The sequence below is a fragment of the Rhincodon typus genome, chromosome 26, assembly GCF_021869965.1.
Source record: "Rhincodon typus isolate 14 chromosome 26, sRhiTyp1.1, whole genome shotgun sequence".
Classification (NCBI taxonomy): domain Eukaryota; kingdom Metazoa; phylum Chordata; class Chondrichthyes; order Orectolobiformes; family Rhincodontidae; genus Rhincodon; species Rhincodon typus.
Genome location: NC_063357.1, coordinates 42,318,031 through 42,339,094, shown reverse-complemented (window position 1 = coordinate 42,339,094; position 21,064 = coordinate 42,318,031). Strand labels below are relative to the sequence as shown.

The 21,064-nt window shown below is 42.0% G+C and overlaps 1 protein-coding gene across 1 annotated transcript in view; it reads right to left on the bottom strand.

Annotated features, from left to right (window-relative positions):
* The window catches only part of cux1b (cut-like homeobox 1b), a 487,386-nt gene that overhangs the window by 222,037 nt on the left and 244,285 nt on the right, over positions 1 to 21,064 (bottom strand). The window contains exon 5 of the mRNA XM_048612610.1: positions 13,837 to 13,974. Within this exon, the coding sequence (XP_048468567.1) occupies positions 13,837 to 13,974 (138 nt within the window). The remainder of the gene's footprint in view (positions 1 to 13,836; positions 13,975 to 21,064) is intronic.

Sequence of the window (21,064 nt, the reverse complement as noted above, 5' to 3'; positions counted from 1 at the left end):
TCTACTCTATATATATGCCCCTCATAATTTTATGTATTTCAGTCATGACCGCTCTCAATCACCTCTGCTCTAAGGAAAACACTCCAGTCTGTCCAATCTCATTTCGTAACAGTCTTCAAATTAGCCTGCTAGACAAGCAGAGAACCCAGGAAATTCAGAACACAAAGTCGGCACTGGTCTATTTCAAATTTATTTTTCACTTGTCTATATTTCATTTATTAATTTCACTTTATTCATGAACACGTCATTTTAATTTGCTGACACTAGCTTAGTCGGAAAAGCTAAATTCATATCTCATGGTTTACACATATGCAAGATTACAGCAGAGTTAGGGACATACATATCTGTTGTCTGGAAGAAACGTGTTGCATTTTCATAGTCACTTTTTCACTCACTAATGTGAACATTAATGTCCAATGGTCCCCAGCTTAATTAATTCTTGTAAAGAGAATAACTAGCTTAATCTAAAGAGATGTCATGATAGCAGACCTGAGATCTGTGGTGTGATCCTCTTGCGCAATGTGGGAAATAAGGACAGACACATTCCAGTGTCCCTGATGACTACGTGTGCAAGAAGTGTGTCCACCTGCAGCTACAGACTCACCACTTTTCAGAGCTGGAGCTGTGCGTGAACGCACTAGGGTGTATCCATGATGCTGAGAATGTTGTGGATAGCACAATTAGCAAGGTGGTCACACCACAGGTGAGGGTTACACAGGCAGAAAGGGAATAAGTGACCACCAGACAAAGGAAAAGGCTCAGGAAGAAAGTGCAGGAGTCCCCTATGGTCATCCTCATCTCAAACAGATATGTCCCTTTGGATATCTTTGGGGAGGAATGGCCTCTTGGGAGACAACAGCATGAGCCAAGTTTATGGCACCACAGGTGGCTCTGCTGCACAGAAGGAGAGGAAAACGAACTGCAGGGTTATAGCAATAGGAGATTCAACAGTAAGGGGTAAGGATAGGCACTTCTGTGGCCACAGATGTGAATTCAAGATGTTATGTTGACCCCCTGGTGCCAGGATCAGGGATGTCATGGAGCAGCTGCAGGACCCTCTGGAGCAAGAGGATGAACAACCAGTGACTATGGTACACATAGGTATCAACAACACAGGTAAACAACGGGATGAGGACCTGAAAGCTAAATATAGAAAGTCAGGAGATAAACTAAAATGCAAGACCTCAAATGTAGTAATCTCAGGATTACTCCTAGTGCCACACGCTAGCGAGAACAGGAATAAGAGGCTACATCAGATGAGTACATGGCTAGAGAAATGGCGTACCCGGGAAAGTTTTAGTTTATTGAATCATTGGATCCGTTTCTGGGGAAGGTGGGACCTATACAAGCCTGACGGATAGCACCTGGGAAAGCTCAGACAAATATCCTCACAGGGACTTTTGCTCTCCGTTGGAGACATTTTAAACTAGTATGGCAAGGGGTGGAAACCAAGGTGTAGGCTTGGATTGGTTACCTTCAGATCTGGAAATAGAAGGTAGAACATTAGTTAGTGATGAAGTCAGTGACTCAGAAACAAAAGAAACAAGGATTAAAAAGCATTCAGCAAAGGAAATTTGGGGTTGTTTATACTACAATGCAGGAGTATTACAAACAAAGCAGGTGAACTAAGGGTGCAGACAGACTCATGGTACCACAATGTCATTGCTACAATGGAAACCTGATTAAAGGAGGGGCAAAATTGGCAGCTCAATATCCAGACAGGTCACCGGATCTGAAACGTTAACTTTATCTAAATTTCTCTTCACAGATGCTGCCAGACCTGCTGAGATTTTCCAGTAATCTCTAGTTTTGTTCTGTGGATATAGAGTTTTCAGGCAGGATAGACTGGGTGACAAAAAGGAGAGGAGGCAGCAATTAAAGAATCAATTACAGTTCTGAGAAAGGATGATATACAAAACTAGTTAACAAACGAGGCTTTATGGGTTGAGCTAGAAACTGCAGTGCCATACTGAGGGACGGCTATACTGTTAAAGGTGCCGTCATTCAGGTGAAACATCAAACTGAAGTCTAGTCTGCCCTCTCAGGTGATAACAAAAAAATCCCACGACAGTTTTTGAAGAACAGCCGAGCAGTTATCTCTGGTGACCCGCAAGATTTACCCCTCAATCATCATTGCTAAGAAATTGTTCGCTTGATCATCATGTCATTGTTGTTTGTTGCAGCTAGCTGAGTGCAAACATTTGCTACATTACCACACTTCAAAAGTGCTTAATTAGCCATAAAGTGCTTTGAGACGTCCAGTGGTCATGGAAAGCACTAAATAAATGCAAGCCCTTCTTCATTTATCTGACTTCAAGAAGCATCAGTTACAATTCTGTTTGTGCCTGATCTCCATGCACACTTACCACTAGCAATGTGTCTGTATTTTCTCTCTCTAATACAGCAGCACTAACACCATTTATACGGTGTCTCAGCTGGTACCCTGGCTAACTCTGATTGAATCTGACATCATTTCCTAACTCACATTTTCCAGCCTCACCTGAAATGTGTTAGAGGCTTATCTTTTTCTTGTATGATAAACAATCATAGGTATGAATGATTAACTCTGTTTCCTTCTCTCTAGAGATGCTGTCAGATCTGTTGAGAATTTCCACCAGGTTTTGTTCATAATTCACATTTCTTGCATCCCCAGTATTCAGTCTTTGCAGAATAACAAGTTTGGTTCAGTAAAGTTTTATAAAAGGCTTCTGGGAAGCAAGTGATTTACAACTACAACTGGTCTGAATGTTCCATCAGGTTTCTTGGGAAAATTTGTACTCATTTTATAAATATACGTCAACAGGAAAAACAATGAACTAATCTCATCATCATAATTTGTACTCTGAGCTTGTAATAGAAAAATCTTGTCTTAGAAAGAAGCAACGATTACATTTAAAAAATTGACAAGTTACCAACCTGTAAGAAATTCCAATCCTGCACCTGTATGTCATATCATTAGCTTTACAATAAGTAAACCGAGCAGCACTTACTAATGTATGGGTTGCAACTACACCTACATTTTCACAAATCAAATAAAAGCTTTCAAAAAGAATCTAAGTTTTCACAACAAACTGCTTTATAGTCAGATATCTTTCAATGACCTGCAGTATTTACAACAGCAAATTATTTTCGTAGAATATTAAAACATTACTGCAAATAAACAGACCACTTGGTGCATGAAATCTATGCCAGTTCTTCTGCACACAAGTTATATAATCTAATGCTACTGGCATAATACCAGTTTTTGCCTGCCTTGACTGTCCCGTTTAATCTAGGGGTGATTTGGTGGGTGGAATCTGGTGCATACAGGGGACTGGAACGCATAAATGTACATGCGACTACCAATGACTGTGTTGCAAATTACAACAAATCTATGGGGGCAGTTTGATAAAGTAAAAGAACTGCACCAACAATGTCATCCATGCCACAGGAAATGTGTGCATACACGAGGGCAGAAAGGAAGGTGAATGCACGTGTGACTGAAAGAGAGAGCTAGTGAGCAAGTAAGCCCCTGGGTGTGTGCATGGCTGTGGGAAACAGCATGGACACTCTGGCATTAGGCATCAAGATAATGGATATATCTTCCTTAGATGCTTAAGTGTGAGGAACAACACTGGCTCCCATGGGAATGATTTTCCTATTAAATAAGACAAGTTAGTTGATTTTGTGGTTCCTGTTGGCTGCTGCTGACACAATGTCCATTATCCCGGTTTGCCCTTAAATCTATCATCAACAGCAATTGTGAGGAGACTCCAGGTTTTCCTACTGGGAAATGTCAGAATTGGCTTGATAAGAATGACCAGAAAATCCATAAATGCAAGGTGTTCATGAAACTGAAACACCACCAAGTCCCAAGGGAAAGAATATAGGTCTATTGACAAATGAAGGCGGAAGTTCAATGAGAATTCCATGACTTACAAGGACAGATGGTGGGTGGAACAGCATAGTAAAGTCAGAAACTCACTGGCAGTCATGGTGTGCTTGGATTCTTTAGCATAGTCAAAGCCATCTGCAACCCAAGCAACCAAAGACCTAAGAGAGCTAAGACCTGAGAGCTGAAAACAAAACAAAGAATCACCACCTCAGCATGATGACAACCTGAAATGATGTTGAAAATTCTAACCAACTGCAAAATAAAAGTCACCACAGCAGTGCAGGAATCTCTGCTGAAATATTGAAATATGGCAGAGATGCACTCAGTAGGATAATAGGTCGGCACAACATCGTGGGCCGAAGGGCGTGTACTATGCTGTACTGTTCTACGTGTTCTATGTTCTTAACATAACCTCATCTCCCTTATATGGAAGGAAAACATGGCCACTGAACTTTGAGATGCATTACTTATGACCAAGTTCAGGAAATAAGATAGTACCGAGTGCAATCAATGTCAACAGCTATTCCTGCTGTATGCCACATGGAAAGGTCGTTGCAAAAATCCTCCTCAGTCACCTTCTCCCAGTGGCTAAGGAGTTCCTACCGAAGTCACAATGCAGATTCTGTCCATCAACAGGCAAGGTGGACATGACATACACAGCAATACAAGTCCAAGTAAAGTGCAGACAGCAACAGCAACCTCTATATATGGCCTTTTTTCACCTCACAAGGCCTTTGATTTTGTCAACCAAGGGGGTTGTGGATCACTCTTCTCAAATTTGGCTGCCTGCAGAAACTCAACACCATGTACCGCCATGAGAAGACAACATCCAAGCCATGATCCTCGCCGATGATCCGCAACGCACCCAATACACATACAATATGGAGTCAATAATGCTGTGTGGTCATACCAAACCTCTTCTCCATCTTCCTCAGTGCAATATTCCATTCCATCTGCATGAAGCTTCCCACTGGAATGAAGCTGCTACAAGTTGAGCAGGAAACTGTCAATCAAGTTGCAGAGATAGTAAGAACTGCTGATGCTGGAGTCAGAGATAACTGTGGAGCTGGAGGAACACAGCAGGCCAGGCAGCATCAGAGGAGCAGGAAAGTTGATGTTTCGGGTCGGGACCCTTCTTCAGAAATGGGGGAGGGGGAAGGGAGCTCCGAAATAAATAGAGAGAGGAGGGGTGGGGCTGGGGAAAGTAGGTGCAGTATGTCTAAGATGTTTGTGTGTGCACACACACAGAAGCCAAGCTCCGAATCATCAACACATTCATGGAGGCAAATGGGAGAAGGGGCCTCACAGTAAACATTCAGAAAACAAAGATCTTCCACCAGATGTTCCTGCCACACAACACCATCCCCAACTACTAACGTTGATAATGAGCCATTAGACAATGTGAATCAATACCCAGACCTTGGAAGCCCACCTTCAAGAAGTGCAGATATCAAAAATGAAATTCAGCATTGTCTCTAGTATGCACTTTGGCCTTTGGCTGTCTGAGGAACAGTGTATTTGATGACAAAAACCATAAACCTTGCTCCAAGCCTATGGTCTACAGGGCAGTGGTGTTAACTGCCCCTTTGCATGTGTCAGAAATATGAAGAATGTACAGTAGACATCTCAAATCCCTACAGAAATATTACCAACAATGCTTCCACAAATTCCTGTAAATCCAGTGACAGGATAAAACCTCCAATACCAGTGCCCATTCTCAAATAGATACCCCTAGCATTGAAGCACTGGTTACTGTCAGTTACATTGGGCAGGCAGACATAGAACTTCCAAAATAAGTTTCACCATGGCAAGGAGTTACAGGAGGACAAAAATAAAATTTAGGATATCCTCAAAGCTTTCCTGAAAAAATTGAAAAATCCCCAACAACGTATAGAAATATTCTGCACTGGATCTCCAAAACTAGAGAAGAAACATCAGTGATGGTGCCAACCAAGCAGGCCCAGGTGAGGACCAAATTCAAACAGCAGAGGCAAGTACGAAAATCTGAGCATTCTATGAACCCTTGTCTTCAAACACGACCTGCTCTGCCTGTGCCAGGATGTAAACATATCTAGTGCTAGACTATTTATCACCTTAGGACCCAGTGTGATAGAAAGTTAACATCGGTTTCAAGGGACTGCCTAAGATGATGACAACGATGATGATGCACTTTATGAATCAGAGCCAAATTCTTTTTGAAAGTACTTAATCAACCTTCTTCAACAAAAAAACATTTTCTAATCTCTTTAACTGATTGATTTTATTTATCTTATGGGAGATGGACATTGCTGATTGGCCAGCAGTTTATTGTCTGGCCCTAGTTGCCCCTTGAGAAGGTGATGGTGAGCTGCCTTTTTGAACTGCTGAAGACCACATGCTATGGGTTGACTCATGATGACCTTTGGCAGGAACTTCCAGATTTTGACCCAGCGACAGTGAAGGAATGGTGATTTATTTCCAAGTCAAAATGTTGAGTGGGTTGGAGGGGAACCTCCGGGTGGTGGTGGTGTTCCCATCTATCTGATGCCCTTGTCCTTCTAGATACAAGTGGGCATAGGTTTGGAAGATGTTGTCTAAGAATCTGCAGTGAATTTCTGCACTGCATCTTATAGATAGAACACACTGCTACTACTGAGCATCAATGGTGGAGTGTGTGGATGCTTGTGGATGTGTTGCCAACCAAGCGGGCTGCTTTGTCCAGAATGGTGTTCAAACTTAAGCACAGTTGGAGCTATACCCATCCAAGCAAGTGGGGAGTATTCCATCACATTCCTGATTTGTGCATTGTGGATGGTGGACAGGCTTTGGGGAGTCAGGAGATGAGTTACTTGCGACAGTAGTCCGAGCCTCTGACCTGCTCTAGTAGCCACTGTGTTTATGTGATGAGTCTAACTGAATTTCTGATCAACAGAAACTCCAACAATGTTGATAGTGGGGAATTTAGTGATGGTAGTACCATTGAATATCAAGGGGCACTGATGAGATTGTCTCTTTTAGAGATGGTCATTGCCAGGCATGAAATTTACTTGACAGCCTAAATCTGGATATTGTCCAGATCTTGCTGCATTTGAACATGGACTGCTTTAAAATCTCAGGAGCTGTGAATGGTGCTGAACATTCTGAAATTATCGGCGAACATCCCTACTTCTGAACTGATGATGGAGAGAAGTTCATGGGTGAAGCAATTGAGGAGGGTTCGGCCTAGGACACTACCCCGAGGAACTGCAGAGATATCCTGGAACTGAGGTGACTGACTTCCGACAACCACGACCATCTTCCTATGTGCGAGGTATGATTCTAATCAGTAGAGTGTTTATCCCTTGATTCCAGTTTTGTTAGGTCTCCTGGATGTCACACTCAGTCGAAAGCAGCCTTGATATCAAAGATAGTCACTCTCACCTCACCTCTGGAATTCAGCTCTTTTGTCCACGTTTGAACCAAGGCAGAAATGAGGTCAGGAGAAGAGTGGCCCTGGCGAAACCCAAACTGGACATCACTGACCAGGGTTATTGCTGACCAGGTGCTGCTTGATAGCACTGTTGATGACACCTTCCATCATTTTACTAATGACTGAGAGTAGGTTGATGGGGTGATAATTGGCCAGGTTGGATTTGTCCTGCTTTTTTGTGTACAGGACTGTTATGGACCAGACCAAACTCTTACTCTCTCAAAATATATTAAGAGGATAGCCCAGACCCAAACATTTTCTTACTTTAAACACAAGTGTCAGGCATTGCATTTCGGATGCAATTCGATTGGTTAAACTACCAGGTTTGAAGCAAAACACACTTTATTCATACACAATAGTTAAATATACAATAAAAGAAATTGGAATAACTTAACTCTTTCGGAAAACTTTAACTGGATAATAGATTATTTAACTACTGAACAGTAACTGCTCCAATATGTAGCATCCCATATACACACCCTTGGCATAGGCAAATTCAGTAAAATAGATTGTCTCACAGGCAGGAGGAAAAACATCAAGAGGAAAGTCAGAGAGAGTAGCAGGGAGAGATGCACTGCTGTTTCCAAACACAGCTTCAAAACCCCAGCAACTGCTGCCTAAAAACTAAAACTAAAAATCCTGGTTCTGAGAGTTTAACTACGCCCATTCAGGCTGCTTCCATTGTTCCAGTTTTTAAAAAAAAAAACCCCAAGGCCTCACAAACTGTTTACTTTATTGGCTTAGAAGCAGACTGCCCGCTTTGTCTGTCAGAACCTTTCTTCATTAAAAAGGACCAGGACAAAATATGCCCTTTAAAGCCATAGGAACATCACAAGGCTATCTCTGGGTAATTGTCCATATGGTCGGGTAGATGCCAGTGTTGTAATTGTACTGGAACAGCTTGGCTAGGAGAGTGGCAAGTTCTGGAGCACAAGTCTTCAGCACTATTGCCAGAATGCTGCCAGGGCCCACAGGCTTTGCAGTATCCATTGCCTCCAACCATTTCTTGATATCACATGAAGTGAATCGAACTGGCTGAAGACTAGTATCTGTAATGCTGGGGACCACTCGATGTGGTCAAGATGGACCATCCACTTAAAGTTTCAGGCTGAAGATTGCTACGAATGTTTCAGCAAAATCTTTTGCATTGATGTGCTGCATTCTTTCGTCATTGAAGACGGGGATATTTGTGAAGCCTCCTCCTCCAGTAAGTTGTTTAATTGTCCATGACTGGATGTGGCAGGACTGCAGAGCTTAGATCTGACCCATTGGTTCTGGGTCACTTGGCTCTATCACTTTCAGCCTATGTTGTTTGATATGAAGTAATCCTGTTCGGTAGCTTGATCAGGCTGACACCTCATTTTTAGGTATGCCTGGTGCTGCTCCTGGCACCCTCTCCTGCATTCTCCATTTAACTAGAGTTGATCCCCTGGCTTGTTGGCAATGGCTGAGTGGGGATTTTGCCATGCCATTGCATTGCAGATTGTGCTGCATTACAATTCTACTGTTGATGGCCCACAGCACCTCACATATGCCCAATCTGGAGTTGCTAAATCTGTTCAAAGTTTGTCCGATATAGCGTGGTAATCATGCAGCATAACACTCAATGCCAAAGGGGCACTTTGTCTCCACAAGGACCGTACAGTGGTCACTCTTTACCAATACTGTCATCGACAAATGCATCTGCAGCCAGCAGACTATTAAGGATGAGATCAAATATGTTTTTCCATCTTAAAAACGGAAAGAACTGTTGGTGCTGTAAATCAGAAATTGCTTGAAAAGTTCAGCAGGTCAGGCAGCATCTGTGGAGAGAAATCAGAGTGAACTTTTCTGGTCGAGTGACCCTTCCTCAGAATTTTAGTTCCTCAAGAATGTCCAGTTCTGAGGAAGGATCACTCGAACCGAAACATTAACTCTGATTCATCTTCACAGATGGTACCAGACCTGCTGAACTTTTCCAGCAATTTGTTTTTGTTCTTTCCTCACCTCTTGCTACAGACCCACTCTAGGAAACATGCCCTTTAGGACCCGACCAGCTTGATCAGTCGTGCTGCTGCTGAGCCAATCGGTGATGGACATTGAAATCTCCCACCCAGAATATATTTTGCTGTTCAGCATGGAGGAGTATTGATTCATCAGCCAAGGGAGAATGGTATGTGGAGGTTTCCTTGCCCCTTTTAACCTGAAGTCATGAGTCTTCATGGCGTCTGGAGTCAATGTTGCAGCCTCCTAGGGCAACTCTCTCCTGAACATATACCACTGTGCCGCCACTTCTGCTGGGTCTGTCCTGCCAGTGGGACAGGACATACCCACGGACGGTGATGGTGGCGTCTAGGACATAGTCATACTCACAGGATCATACATTACAGACAATATCAGGCTGTTGCTTGTTTAGTCTGAGAGACAGCTCCCCCAGTTTTGTCACTATCTCTCAGGTGTTAGTAAGGAGGACTCTGCAAGGTCAACAGGGATGTTTCTGCCATTGTCTATTCCGATGTCGAGGTCAATGCTGGGTGGTCCATCTGGTTTCATTTCTTTCTTGAGGCTTTGTAGTAATTGATACAACTGAGTGGCTTGCTAGGCCATTTTTGAGGGCAGTTAAGATTAATTACGTTGCTATGGGTCTGGAGTCACACATAAGCCACACCAGGTGAGGATAGCAGATTTCTTTCCATGTAAGACATTAGTGAGCCAGATGGGTTTTTCTGACAATCAACAATGCTTTCATGGTCCTTAGTAGATTTAAAAGACATTTGGATAAGTACATGAATAAGAAATGCTTGGAGGCAGGTGTGACCAGTTCAGATTAGAATTATGGTTAGCATGGACTGGTCGGACTGAAGGATCTGTTTCTATGCTGTACGACTATGACTCTATGATGAGGTATTGGTTGGAATTAATTTGTCCCGTGTACATTATAAGCTTGTGAAATTTTTCACTTTGTCAAGGAAATGTCAGTACTGTAACTGTATTGGAAGACCTGGACCAGGAGGAAGCCAGATTTGAAACATCAGTCTTTAGTAGTATCATAAAGATGTTGCCAGGGCCCTTAGGCTTTGCTGTGTGCAATGATATCACACTGAGTGAATCAAATTGGCTGAAGATTGGCACTTGTGATGATGGAGAACTCAGGTGGCAGCCAAGTAGATCATCTACAACAACAAAAACTGAAGTTGCAGGAAAAGCTCAGCAGGTCTGGCAGCATCTGTGAAGAAAAAATTAGAGTTAACATTTCGGATCCGGTGACCCTTCCGCAGAATAGTAGATCATCCGTTCGACACATCCAGCTGAAGGTGGTTGGAAATGTTTCTGCCTTGTCCTTTTGACTGATGTACAAGGATTCACCATCATTGAGGTTTGAGTGACTGTAGGGTTGTCTGCTCCTGTTAGTTTCTTAATTATTCACAGCCATTCATGACAGAATGAGGAAGAATTGCAGAGCTTTGATTGAATCCATGGGTCGTTGGACTTCTTAGCCCTCTGTACATAGAATTAAACAGCAGAAGCAGCATCCCAAGTTCTAGCCCTAATCTAGTGCTAGTTCTAAGTTGCAGCTTCACCCAGTTGATATTTCATTTTCAAGTATGCTTGGTACTATTCTTAGAATGCTTCTTCACGGTCTTCGTTTAACCAACAGTGGTCTCCTGAGTTGGTATTAATAGAAGAGTGCAGGATACTCGGGACAACATGGTTACAGATTTTGGTTAAATACAATTCTGCCCCTGCTGATGGCATACAGTGCCTCACATATAGCATTTAAGCTGCTAAATCTGTCCTGAATCAATCACATGTAACATGCTAACACCACACATGTGGTGCTGGATGGCCTCAGTGTAAAGACATACATGCATTCAAGTCTGCATCCAGAGATATGGAACAGGGGTGAAGGTTAAGAGGAGCTACCAAGGTGGGAGCAAGTAGTGGGTTTATTGGGGTGCAAAGCATACAGTATATAAAAACATTTTGGTAGCTACAGAAATATGTCATCCTGAATGAAAGACAACAGGCTAGACAGCTGAAATTTTCCTCATCTGATTACTCCTCTAATGCTAAGCTATGGCCTTATTAATTGAGGTCTTGTTTATGGATGTTAAACAAACAATTCAAAATTTTGTAGAAAGTGAATCCCTTTCCTTTCTCGGTTTTTAGTTCAGAAACAAGCCACGATTTTGACAACATCAAGGATTTGCAATACTCATAGGTCTCACCCCAGCTCCTGGAAGGCTGCACCACATTCAGGCTTCACACATACATTGGCAAGAAGCACTTCTCTGTTCCTCACAGTTGTAAATGCTGCACTCAATTCTTCCCATTCTACTGACAGTTTTAAAAATTATTTCATGCCAAACAAATAAATCATGGTAGACAGATCAATGGGATCTAGCATCTTGTTTGATGAGCACAGGGCTTACACAGTTTCTATTGCAATGAACTGGCTACATTATAGTCTACATTCAGCATTAGCAAAAAAATGCAGTACAACTAGCAAGTAGTGATGTAGGCAAAATCAAGACTGTGCCCACAGCAGTTCAACTTTTCATTGCTGGATTTAAAAATGAATTGTTAACTGCTTGAGGAAGTCTGTTGAGGCATCTGCAAAATTCCCACGACAGACTGAAAAAGCAGCTTGCCATGCTCTGTAGGACATTTCTGAGTCAAACAATGTACCACTGCATGTGAGAAAGGTGTTAATGTGCTCTGCAATTTGATGGTAAATGACAAAAATCCTTTTAAGTATGAGTATTGTTTTCAGCGATCAATCATGGTGGATGATAATTGAGCAAAACTTGAATTGAATGGATTTATGTCTGGTGAAAATCCAGATCATAGAATCCCAACGGTGCAGAAAGAGGCCATTCGGTCCATCGAATCCACACCGACCCGCCAAAGAGCATCCGACCCAGGCCCAGCCCCTCACCCTAACCTGGTAAATCCACATTTAATTCACCTAATCTGCACATTCCTGGAAACTATGGGGAAATTTAACATGGCCAATCCACAAAACCTACACATCTTTAGACTGTGGGAGAAAACCAAAGCATCTGGGAGAAACCCACATAGACATGGGGAGATTATGCAAGCTCTATACACACTCTCAAAGGTGGAATCAAACCTGGGTTTCTGGTGCTGTGAAGCAGCAGTGTTAACCACTGAACCACCATAAATTACTACTTTTACTACCAATGATACTTACTTATAAGTAGGAGCAACAATTAATTTCCCAGTGTTATTTTTAACATTGAGTCCACTGCAAGTAAATGTTGGCATTTTTGAAATACTTTGTGCTCCAAGCAGAATCCAATTTTGGTTTTCAATGCACATTGAGATCCATTTGTCCAGTTTAATAATCCATAATTTTGCTATAGGCTAGCAGCTAAAAGACACATAAAAAATGTGTTCCTTACTTTTTGCTTGACACGAAGACAATAGAAGAGTGACCAACCTACCTGTGCTGCCTTTATTTAACTGTATAGGATTAGATATCAAGCAGAACAAGTCCGGAATCTTTCTTACATGTCAATCTTTCTTACATATCAATTGCATCCCAAAAAACTGAACCAAGTCCTCTCAAAGAAGATCCTGCATCCAATGTAGAAACATACCAGTTAATAAGTCTATTTCATCAGTTAGTTTGGTTGCGTCCCCAGTCTAAACCTAATGGCCTATTGAAACTAAGTACCACATTGCAACATGCTACAAGAGCGAATAAAATATTGAAAAAATTGAACTATGAGCAACATGTACTTAAGTTTTCACTCCTGGGTGATCTAGAAGATAGGAATGTACTCTTTGTTAATGTCAATCTTCCACATAGATATTTTAGCATGGTAGCATTTAACATGTTCTTGATGAGAAAGAATAATCAAATGTGAAAGAATGATAAAATGATGTTCACTGAGCTAAAATGATAAGAAAATAAAAACAGTAGTTAGAAGTACCTTAGCTGTTAAAATACTGGCACACTAGAAGTGACAGATATGAAGGCATACTTATCCAGTATTCTGAAGGAAATTGTAAGCAAGGGAAAATCTAAGAAAAAAATTGCCCATAGAATATTATGTGGATAATCACACTGTCCCAAAGAGAATGTTTAGTCAACAAAAGGCATCGCAGAGAAAAGGTTACTATTATAAGTGATGTCTACTAATTGATGCCTAGATATACAAGATGGAGGGTAGGGCTAACGTTGTGCCATGGTAGCATGGCTATATCTAACCCAGGAGGCCTGGGTTCAAATCCGACCTGCTCCAAGATGCATAATAACATCTCTGAATGTTGATTAGAAGATACCTATATAGGGGAGAGGGGAGGGGGTAACAAATGGAACTTGGCGAGAGAGCTGTTACACAGGTATGGACAATAAACTCACTGTGGAGACTCTATTCTCTTAGATTCGAACCAGACTGCTCAAATAGAACATCACAGGTCATGGTGGTAGTAATATCATCATATAGCTTTGAAACAAACAATCAGCATTTACAATGTAATAGAAGTGGAAGTGCCTAATCCTTACCCTGATTCTTGACTTCTGCAAACTCTTTGTTATACTCCTCAAGCGTTTCCCGCAGCTTTTGATTCTCTGTTTCAATGTCATGCATACGTTGGACTTTGAGCTGGAGTTGTTGTCCTAGATCTAACGCTTGAACAGGATCTGCAAAGCAACAACAGAAGGGAAAATCATCATAGATAATCCTACATACTAGAAATTTTTTATTTTTTTCTTTATTAATGTCCCATTATTAATGGGATGAGGACGTCACTGGCTAGGCAGCATTTATTGACCATCCCTAATTGCCCAGAGGGCAGTTCAGAGTCAACCACATTGCTGTGGGTCTGTCATTCACATGTAGGCCAGACCAAGTAAGGATGGCAGTTTCCTTCCCTAAAGGACGTTAGTGAACCAGGTGGGTTTTTTCGCCAATCGGCATTAGATCATTAGATTCTTAATTCCAGATATTTTATTGAATTCAAATTGCACCATCTGCTGTGGCGGGATTCTAATCATAACTTGAGTAGACTGAACCCTGGATAATGAGCAGATGGTCAATATAGTTATTCAAATCTCAGTTACTATGAGGGGAAAAAGATCTTATAAAAGGACCCCTTGACATGCTGTACTGTTGCTAAAAGTGTGTTAGCAGTGAGTATTCAGAAGGATCATTGGACCCAAAATGTTAACTCTCACTCCACACAAACTGCGACAGCAGCTGAGTTTTTAACTGTAATTTCTCTTTTTGGTTCTGATTTCCAGCATCCGCAGTTCTTGGGTTTTTTTGTTTAGTGTTAACAGTGAGGTTGTTTTCCTCGTTACAACGGTTTTTGCAATACTAAGCCAAGTATACACATTACATGAGGACCAGATGGTTAAGTGGGCTAGTGTGTGGTTTAAAATAATGCCTACAGCACAGGTTCACTTTCTATTCTGACTGAGTTAGACTTGGGACCTGTCTCCTCCTCTGTCCCTGACAGTGGAAGGCAATGGCAAATAACCACTTACAAAAGCTATCAAGAAACATAGCTCAGGGTGAAGCATCAGTAGACAATGAGACAAGGAAATGTCTTTTAGTACATGTTTGCTAAACACACAAGACACATTAGGAATCACAGAATATCATAGAAACCCAACAGTTTGTAAAGAGGCCATTCGGCCCATCAAGTCCATACTGACCCTCCAAAGGGCAGCCCTCCTCGACCGAGCACCCTCACCCTATCCCTGTAACCCCACATTTAATTCACCTAATCAGCACATCCCTGGACACTAATTGCATGGGCTATAGGCTATTTTTAATAAACCTAAATTACAATCTTTAACAAGAGAACTTGCTGTGCTCACCATTATTGGGAAAATACTACGATGAAGGCAAATTTGCTTTTGAGCTTTACACAATGCCAGTCATGCCTAGTCAAGGAATTGGATCATACCTACTGCTGTTAGTATATTTATTTCATAAAAGAGAAGTCCTGCATTCGGTGATAATCTCAAAAAACAAATTCTGAAAATACTCAAGCTGTCCAAGGATATATGTGGAGAGAGTAACAGAGTTAATATTCTGATTCTGTAAAGCAATTATGAGAATTATGAGAAGCAGGCCATTCAGCCCATCAACTGCTGCAACTGAGATCATGGCAAAACTGATAATCGTCAACTCACTCTTCTGCCTTTACCCAAAAAACCCTTGATTTGCTAACTTATTAAAAAGCCACGTTTCTCAGCCTTGAATATACCTACTCCGAGCTTCAACAACTGCTTGCAATAAAGAATTCCACAGATTTACCAACCACTGAGGTAAAAAATTCTTCCTCATCTTTTCTTAAATGGGCCACCCGTTACTGTGGGATTATCCCCTCTGCTCCTGGACGAGCCACAAAGAAGAAAAAAGAACAAAGAAAATTACAGCACAGGAACAGGCCCTTCGGCCCTCCAAGCCTGCGCCAATCCAGATCCTCTCTCTAAACCTGTCACCTGTTTTCCAAGGATCTGTATCCCTCTGCTCCCTGCCCATTCATGCATCTGTCTAGATACATCTTAAATGACGCCATCGTGCACGCCTCTACCACCTCTGCTGGCAACGCATTCCAGGCACCCACCACCCTCTGCGTAAAGAACTTTCCACGCATATCTCCCTTAAACTTTTCCTCTCTCACCTTGAAATCATGACCCCTAGTAATTGATTCCCCCACTCCTGGGGGAAAAAGCTTCTTGCTATCCATCCTGTCTGTACCTCTCATGATTTTGTAGACCTCAATCAGGTCCCCCCTCAATCTCCGTCTTTCTAATGTAAATAATCCTAATCTACTCAACCTCTCTTCATAGCTAGCGCCCTCCATACCAGGCAACATCCTGGTGAACCTCCTCTGCACCCTCTCCAAAGCATCCACATCCTTTTGGTAATGTGGTGACCAGAACTGTACGCAGTATTCCAAATGTGGTCGAACCAAAGTCCTATACAACTGTAACATGACCTGCCAACTCTTGTACTCAATACCCTGTCCGATGAATGAAAGCATGCCCTATGCCTTCTTGACCACTCTTTCGACCTGCGTTGCCACCTACAGGGTACAGTGGACCTGAACACCCAGATCTCTCTGTGTATCAATTTTCCCCAGGGCTTTTCCATTTACCGTATAGTTCGCTCTTGAATTGGATCTTCCAAAATGTATCACCTCGCATTTGCCTGGATTGAACTCCATCTGCCATTTCTCCGCCCAACTCTCCAATCTATCTGTATTCTGCTGCATTCTCCGACAGTCCCCTTCACTATCCACCAATCTTAGTGTCATCTGCAAACTTGCTAATCAGACCAGCTATAACCTTCCTCCAGATCATTTATGTATATCACAAACAACAGTGGTCCCAACACGGATCCCTGTGGAACACCACTGGTCACAGTTCTCCATTTTGAGAAACTCCCTTCCACTACAACTCTGTCTCCTGTTGCCCAGCCAGTTCTCTATCCATCTAGCAAGTACAACCTGGACCCCATGCAACTTCACTTTCTTCATCAGCCTACCATGGGGAACCTTATCAAATGCCTTACTGAAGTCCACGTATATGACATCTACAGCCCTTCCCTCATCTATCAACTTTGTCACTTCCTCAAAGAATTCTATCAAATTGGTAAGACATGACCTTCCCTGCACAAAACCATGCTGCCTATCACTAATAAGCCCATTTTCTTCCAAATGTAAATAGATCTTGTCCCTCAGTGTCTTCTCCAGCAGCTTCCCCACCACTGACATCAGGCTCACCGATCTATAATTACCTGGATTATCCTAGCTACCCTCCTTAAACAAGGGGACAACATTAGCAATTCTCCAGTCCTCTGGGACCTCACTCGTGCTCAAGGATGCTGCAAAGATATCTGTTAAGGCCCCAGCTATTTCCTCTCTCGCTTCCCTCAGTAACCTGGGATAGGTCCCATCCGGACCTGGGGACTTGTCCACCCTAATGCCTTTTAGAATACCCAACACTTGCCCCCTCCTTAAGCCGACTTGACCTAGAGTAATCAAACATCTATCCCTAACCTCAACATCCGTCATGTCCCTCTCCTCGGTGAATACCGACACAAAATACTCATTAAGAATCTCACTCATTTTCTCTGACTCCTCACATAACATCCTTCCTTTGTCCTTGAGTGGGCCAACCCTTTCTCTAGTTACCCTCTTGCTCCTTATGTACGAATAAATGGCTTTGGGATTTTCCTTAACCCTGCTTGCTAAAGATATTTCATGACCCCTTTTAGCCCCCTTAATTCCTCATTTCAGATTGGTCCTACTTTCCCGATATTCTTCCAAAGCTTCGTCTGTTTTCAGTCTCCTAGATCTTATGTATGCTTCCTTTTTCCTCTCTGCTCGTCTCACAATTTCACCTGTCATCCATGGCTCCCTAATCTTGCCCTTTCTCTCATTTTCACAGGGACATGTCTGTCCTGCACTCTAAGCAACCTCTCTTTAAAAGCCTCCCACATATCAAGTGTGGATTTACCCTCAAACAGCTGCTCCCAATCCACATTCCCCAGCTCCTGTCGAATCTTGCTATAGTTGGCCTTCCCCCAATTTAGCACTCTTCCTTTAGGACCACCCTTGTCTTTGTCCATGAGTATTCTAAAACTTACGGAATTGTGATCACTATCTTCTACAAGGAGAAACAACCTTTGTGCATCTACTCTCTCAAGTCCCCTATGAATCATGCATGTTTCAATAACATAATCTCTAATTCTTCTAAACTCCCAATGAATACAACCAAAACTAGTCAACCTTGTCTCGTAATACAAGTCCCTTTATATCAGTGATCAGCTGAGTGACCATTCTCCAGGCTACATCTAATGCCAGCAATCTTTCCTTAGAGAAGAGGCCTAAATATGTTCACAGTATTTCAGGTGTGGCCTAACCAATGTCTTCTATAATTTTAAAGAGATACTCCTATTATTATCCCCTATTCCCTTTGAAATAAAGGCCAACATCCCAATTTCCTTCTCTATTAGCTACTGAATTTGTATGTCAACCTTTTGTGATTCATACACGAGGGCTCCCTAATCCCTCTGTTCTGTAGCTTTCTTATTTTTCATTCATCCTCGAGATGTGGGCGCCGCTGGTTGGGCCAACATTTATTGCCCATCCTTAGTTGCTCCTTAAGAAGGTACTGGTGAGCTGCCTCTTGAACTGCTGCAATCCACGTGCTGTAGGATGACACACAATGCCTTCAGGGAGGGAATTCCAGGATTTTGACCCAGCCCAGTGACATTGTAGGAATGATGATATAATTTCAAGACAGAATGGTGAGTAGCTTGAGGTAACTTGCTGATGGTGTTGTTCCCATGTACCTGCTACCCTTGTCCTTCTAGGTGGAAGTGGTCATGGATTTGGAATATACTGTTTGAGAAGTCTTGATGAATTGCTGCTGTACATCTTGTGGATAGTACATTGCTGCTATTGAGCATTGGTAGTGGAGGGAGTGGATGACTATGGATGTGGTAATAATTAAGTGAGCTGCTCTGTCCTGGATGGTGCCAAGCTTCCTGACTGTTACTGTAGCTGCACCCATCCAGGAAAGTGGAGAGTATTCCATCACACTCCTGAATCGATCTTAGTTAGCTGTGCCCTCATTCCACTGTAATTACCCTTATCTAAGTTTCTGCTGCTTCTGACCCAAGTTTCGACCTCTCAAATTTAACGCTAAATTCTGTCATGTTATGGTCATTCTTTTCTAGGATATTTTGCACTCCTGTGATCACTTAAAATTGCCTCATTACACATCACCAGATCCAAAATAGCTGATCCCTGGTTAGATCCACAACACATTTTCTCGAAAATTAACCCAAATACACTTAATGAATCCTTATTTGTGGCTACCCTCTACCAATTTGACTTTCCCAATCTACATGAAGATTAAAGTCACCCATGATTAATGTATTACCTTTTGTACATGCCCTCATTATCTGCTTATTTATTCTCGGTCCTACCATATAGCTACTGTTAGGGTGTCTACAAATTACTATGACCAGTGTCTTCTCCTCTATTATTTCTCACCTCCAATCACAAAGATCCTACATCTTAAAACCCAAGGTCATTTCTTGCTACTGTACTTATTCCATCAATAACAAAGTCACCCACCACTCTTTCCTTACTGCCTGTCTTTTTGAGAAGTCACATAATTGCTAACTTCTACCTGAGCCATTAATTGATTTATTTTGTTCTGAATACTGTGCACATTCAAGTAAACAGCCAATATTTTGTCTTTTTACCATTTTACCCTCTTTGACCTGATTTGTTGCTTTCTTCTACGTTTGTACACTATGCCCCTTTTCGTCCCACTTTGGGTATTGGTATTCATATAGATGTCCTATAATGCTATAGCTTTGTAGCCTACATTTTCCTTCTCCCAAACCCTTCCCCAACTAATTAGTTTAAAGCCATTTCTACAACCCTAATTACTTGGTTCGCTAGGACACTAGTCTCAATGTATTTTAAGTGAAGTCTATTCCACCAGAATCGCTCCTTTCTACCCTAGTACTGCTGCCAGTGCCTCATGAACTGAAACGTATCCCACCCAAAACCAATCTTTCAGCCACACTTTTAACTCCATGACTTTTATTTATATATTATTTTGCTGGTGGTTCAGGTAGTAACCCAAAGAATATCTTGGATCTTTTGCATTTTAACTTACCTCTTCTTCAAATTCTTTCCGCAGAACCCCCTTCCTAGTCCTATCAATGTCATTAATACCAAGATGGATGACAACAACTGGATACTTCTCCTCCCACATCTTCTCCAGCCCCGAGATGTTCTTAAGCCTGGCACTAAGCAGGCAACACAGCATTCAGGACTCCATGGCTAACATTCTCTTTAAGCTGTGTGCTTGGCTCAGAGGGTCCGCATACACCAGTGTGCCAAGGCCAGTCTCAGTATTGACTGCTGGCTTTGGAAGTCACTGCCACACAAAGACTTTGGAGGTCCGCACAGAACAGAAAGGAATTCGATAGGACATTGTTCATGGCTGCAGGCGACTGTATCTATCTCAATATCTTCCATCATCACACATTTATTGTCTTATTTCAGTCATCGTTTCACAGTTGAAAAAGTCAGAAGCAGTTTAAAAGACAGCATTCTGTATCAAATACTTCTTGATGTGACTTCATAACATACAAATCCTGACATATCAATATCAAAACCTCAACTTTTAAATTGCATTTTCTCTTATTTTCATTTATTCATCTTTAGTTAGCCCTGCTATTCCTCTGCCAGACTCTGCTGAAAGTGGCCTGGAAACTCTACTTCAAAAACAATTGGTTCAGTTGCACAGTAGTGGTCATGATTCTACAACCTTAACCTGGTATTGACAATGCACACTTTTTACTTGCTGTAAAGGAGGAATAAACAAACACGTGCTGAGGACATGTCTGACTCAAAAGTGCATTCATACAGTATAAAAATTGATTTGAAGCATGATTCGAATAACGATCTTGCTATTGTTCCCAAGTATCCTGATTTGGCTATCATGACAACAGTGACGTCTCAAAAGTACTTCACTGGTTGGAGGTGTTCAGTGGTAAAAAGAAAAGCGTGATATAAATCCAATAAAATCAGAACGCATTGAAAATGCTCAGTGGGTCTGATGAAGTTGGAGTCCTCCTGAATGGTCATCATCCACCTGAAATGTTCAGTTTGTTTCTCTCTTCACAGATCTGACCTGATCTGCTGAGTATTTCAAGAATTTTCTGTTTTATTTCAGATTTTCAGCA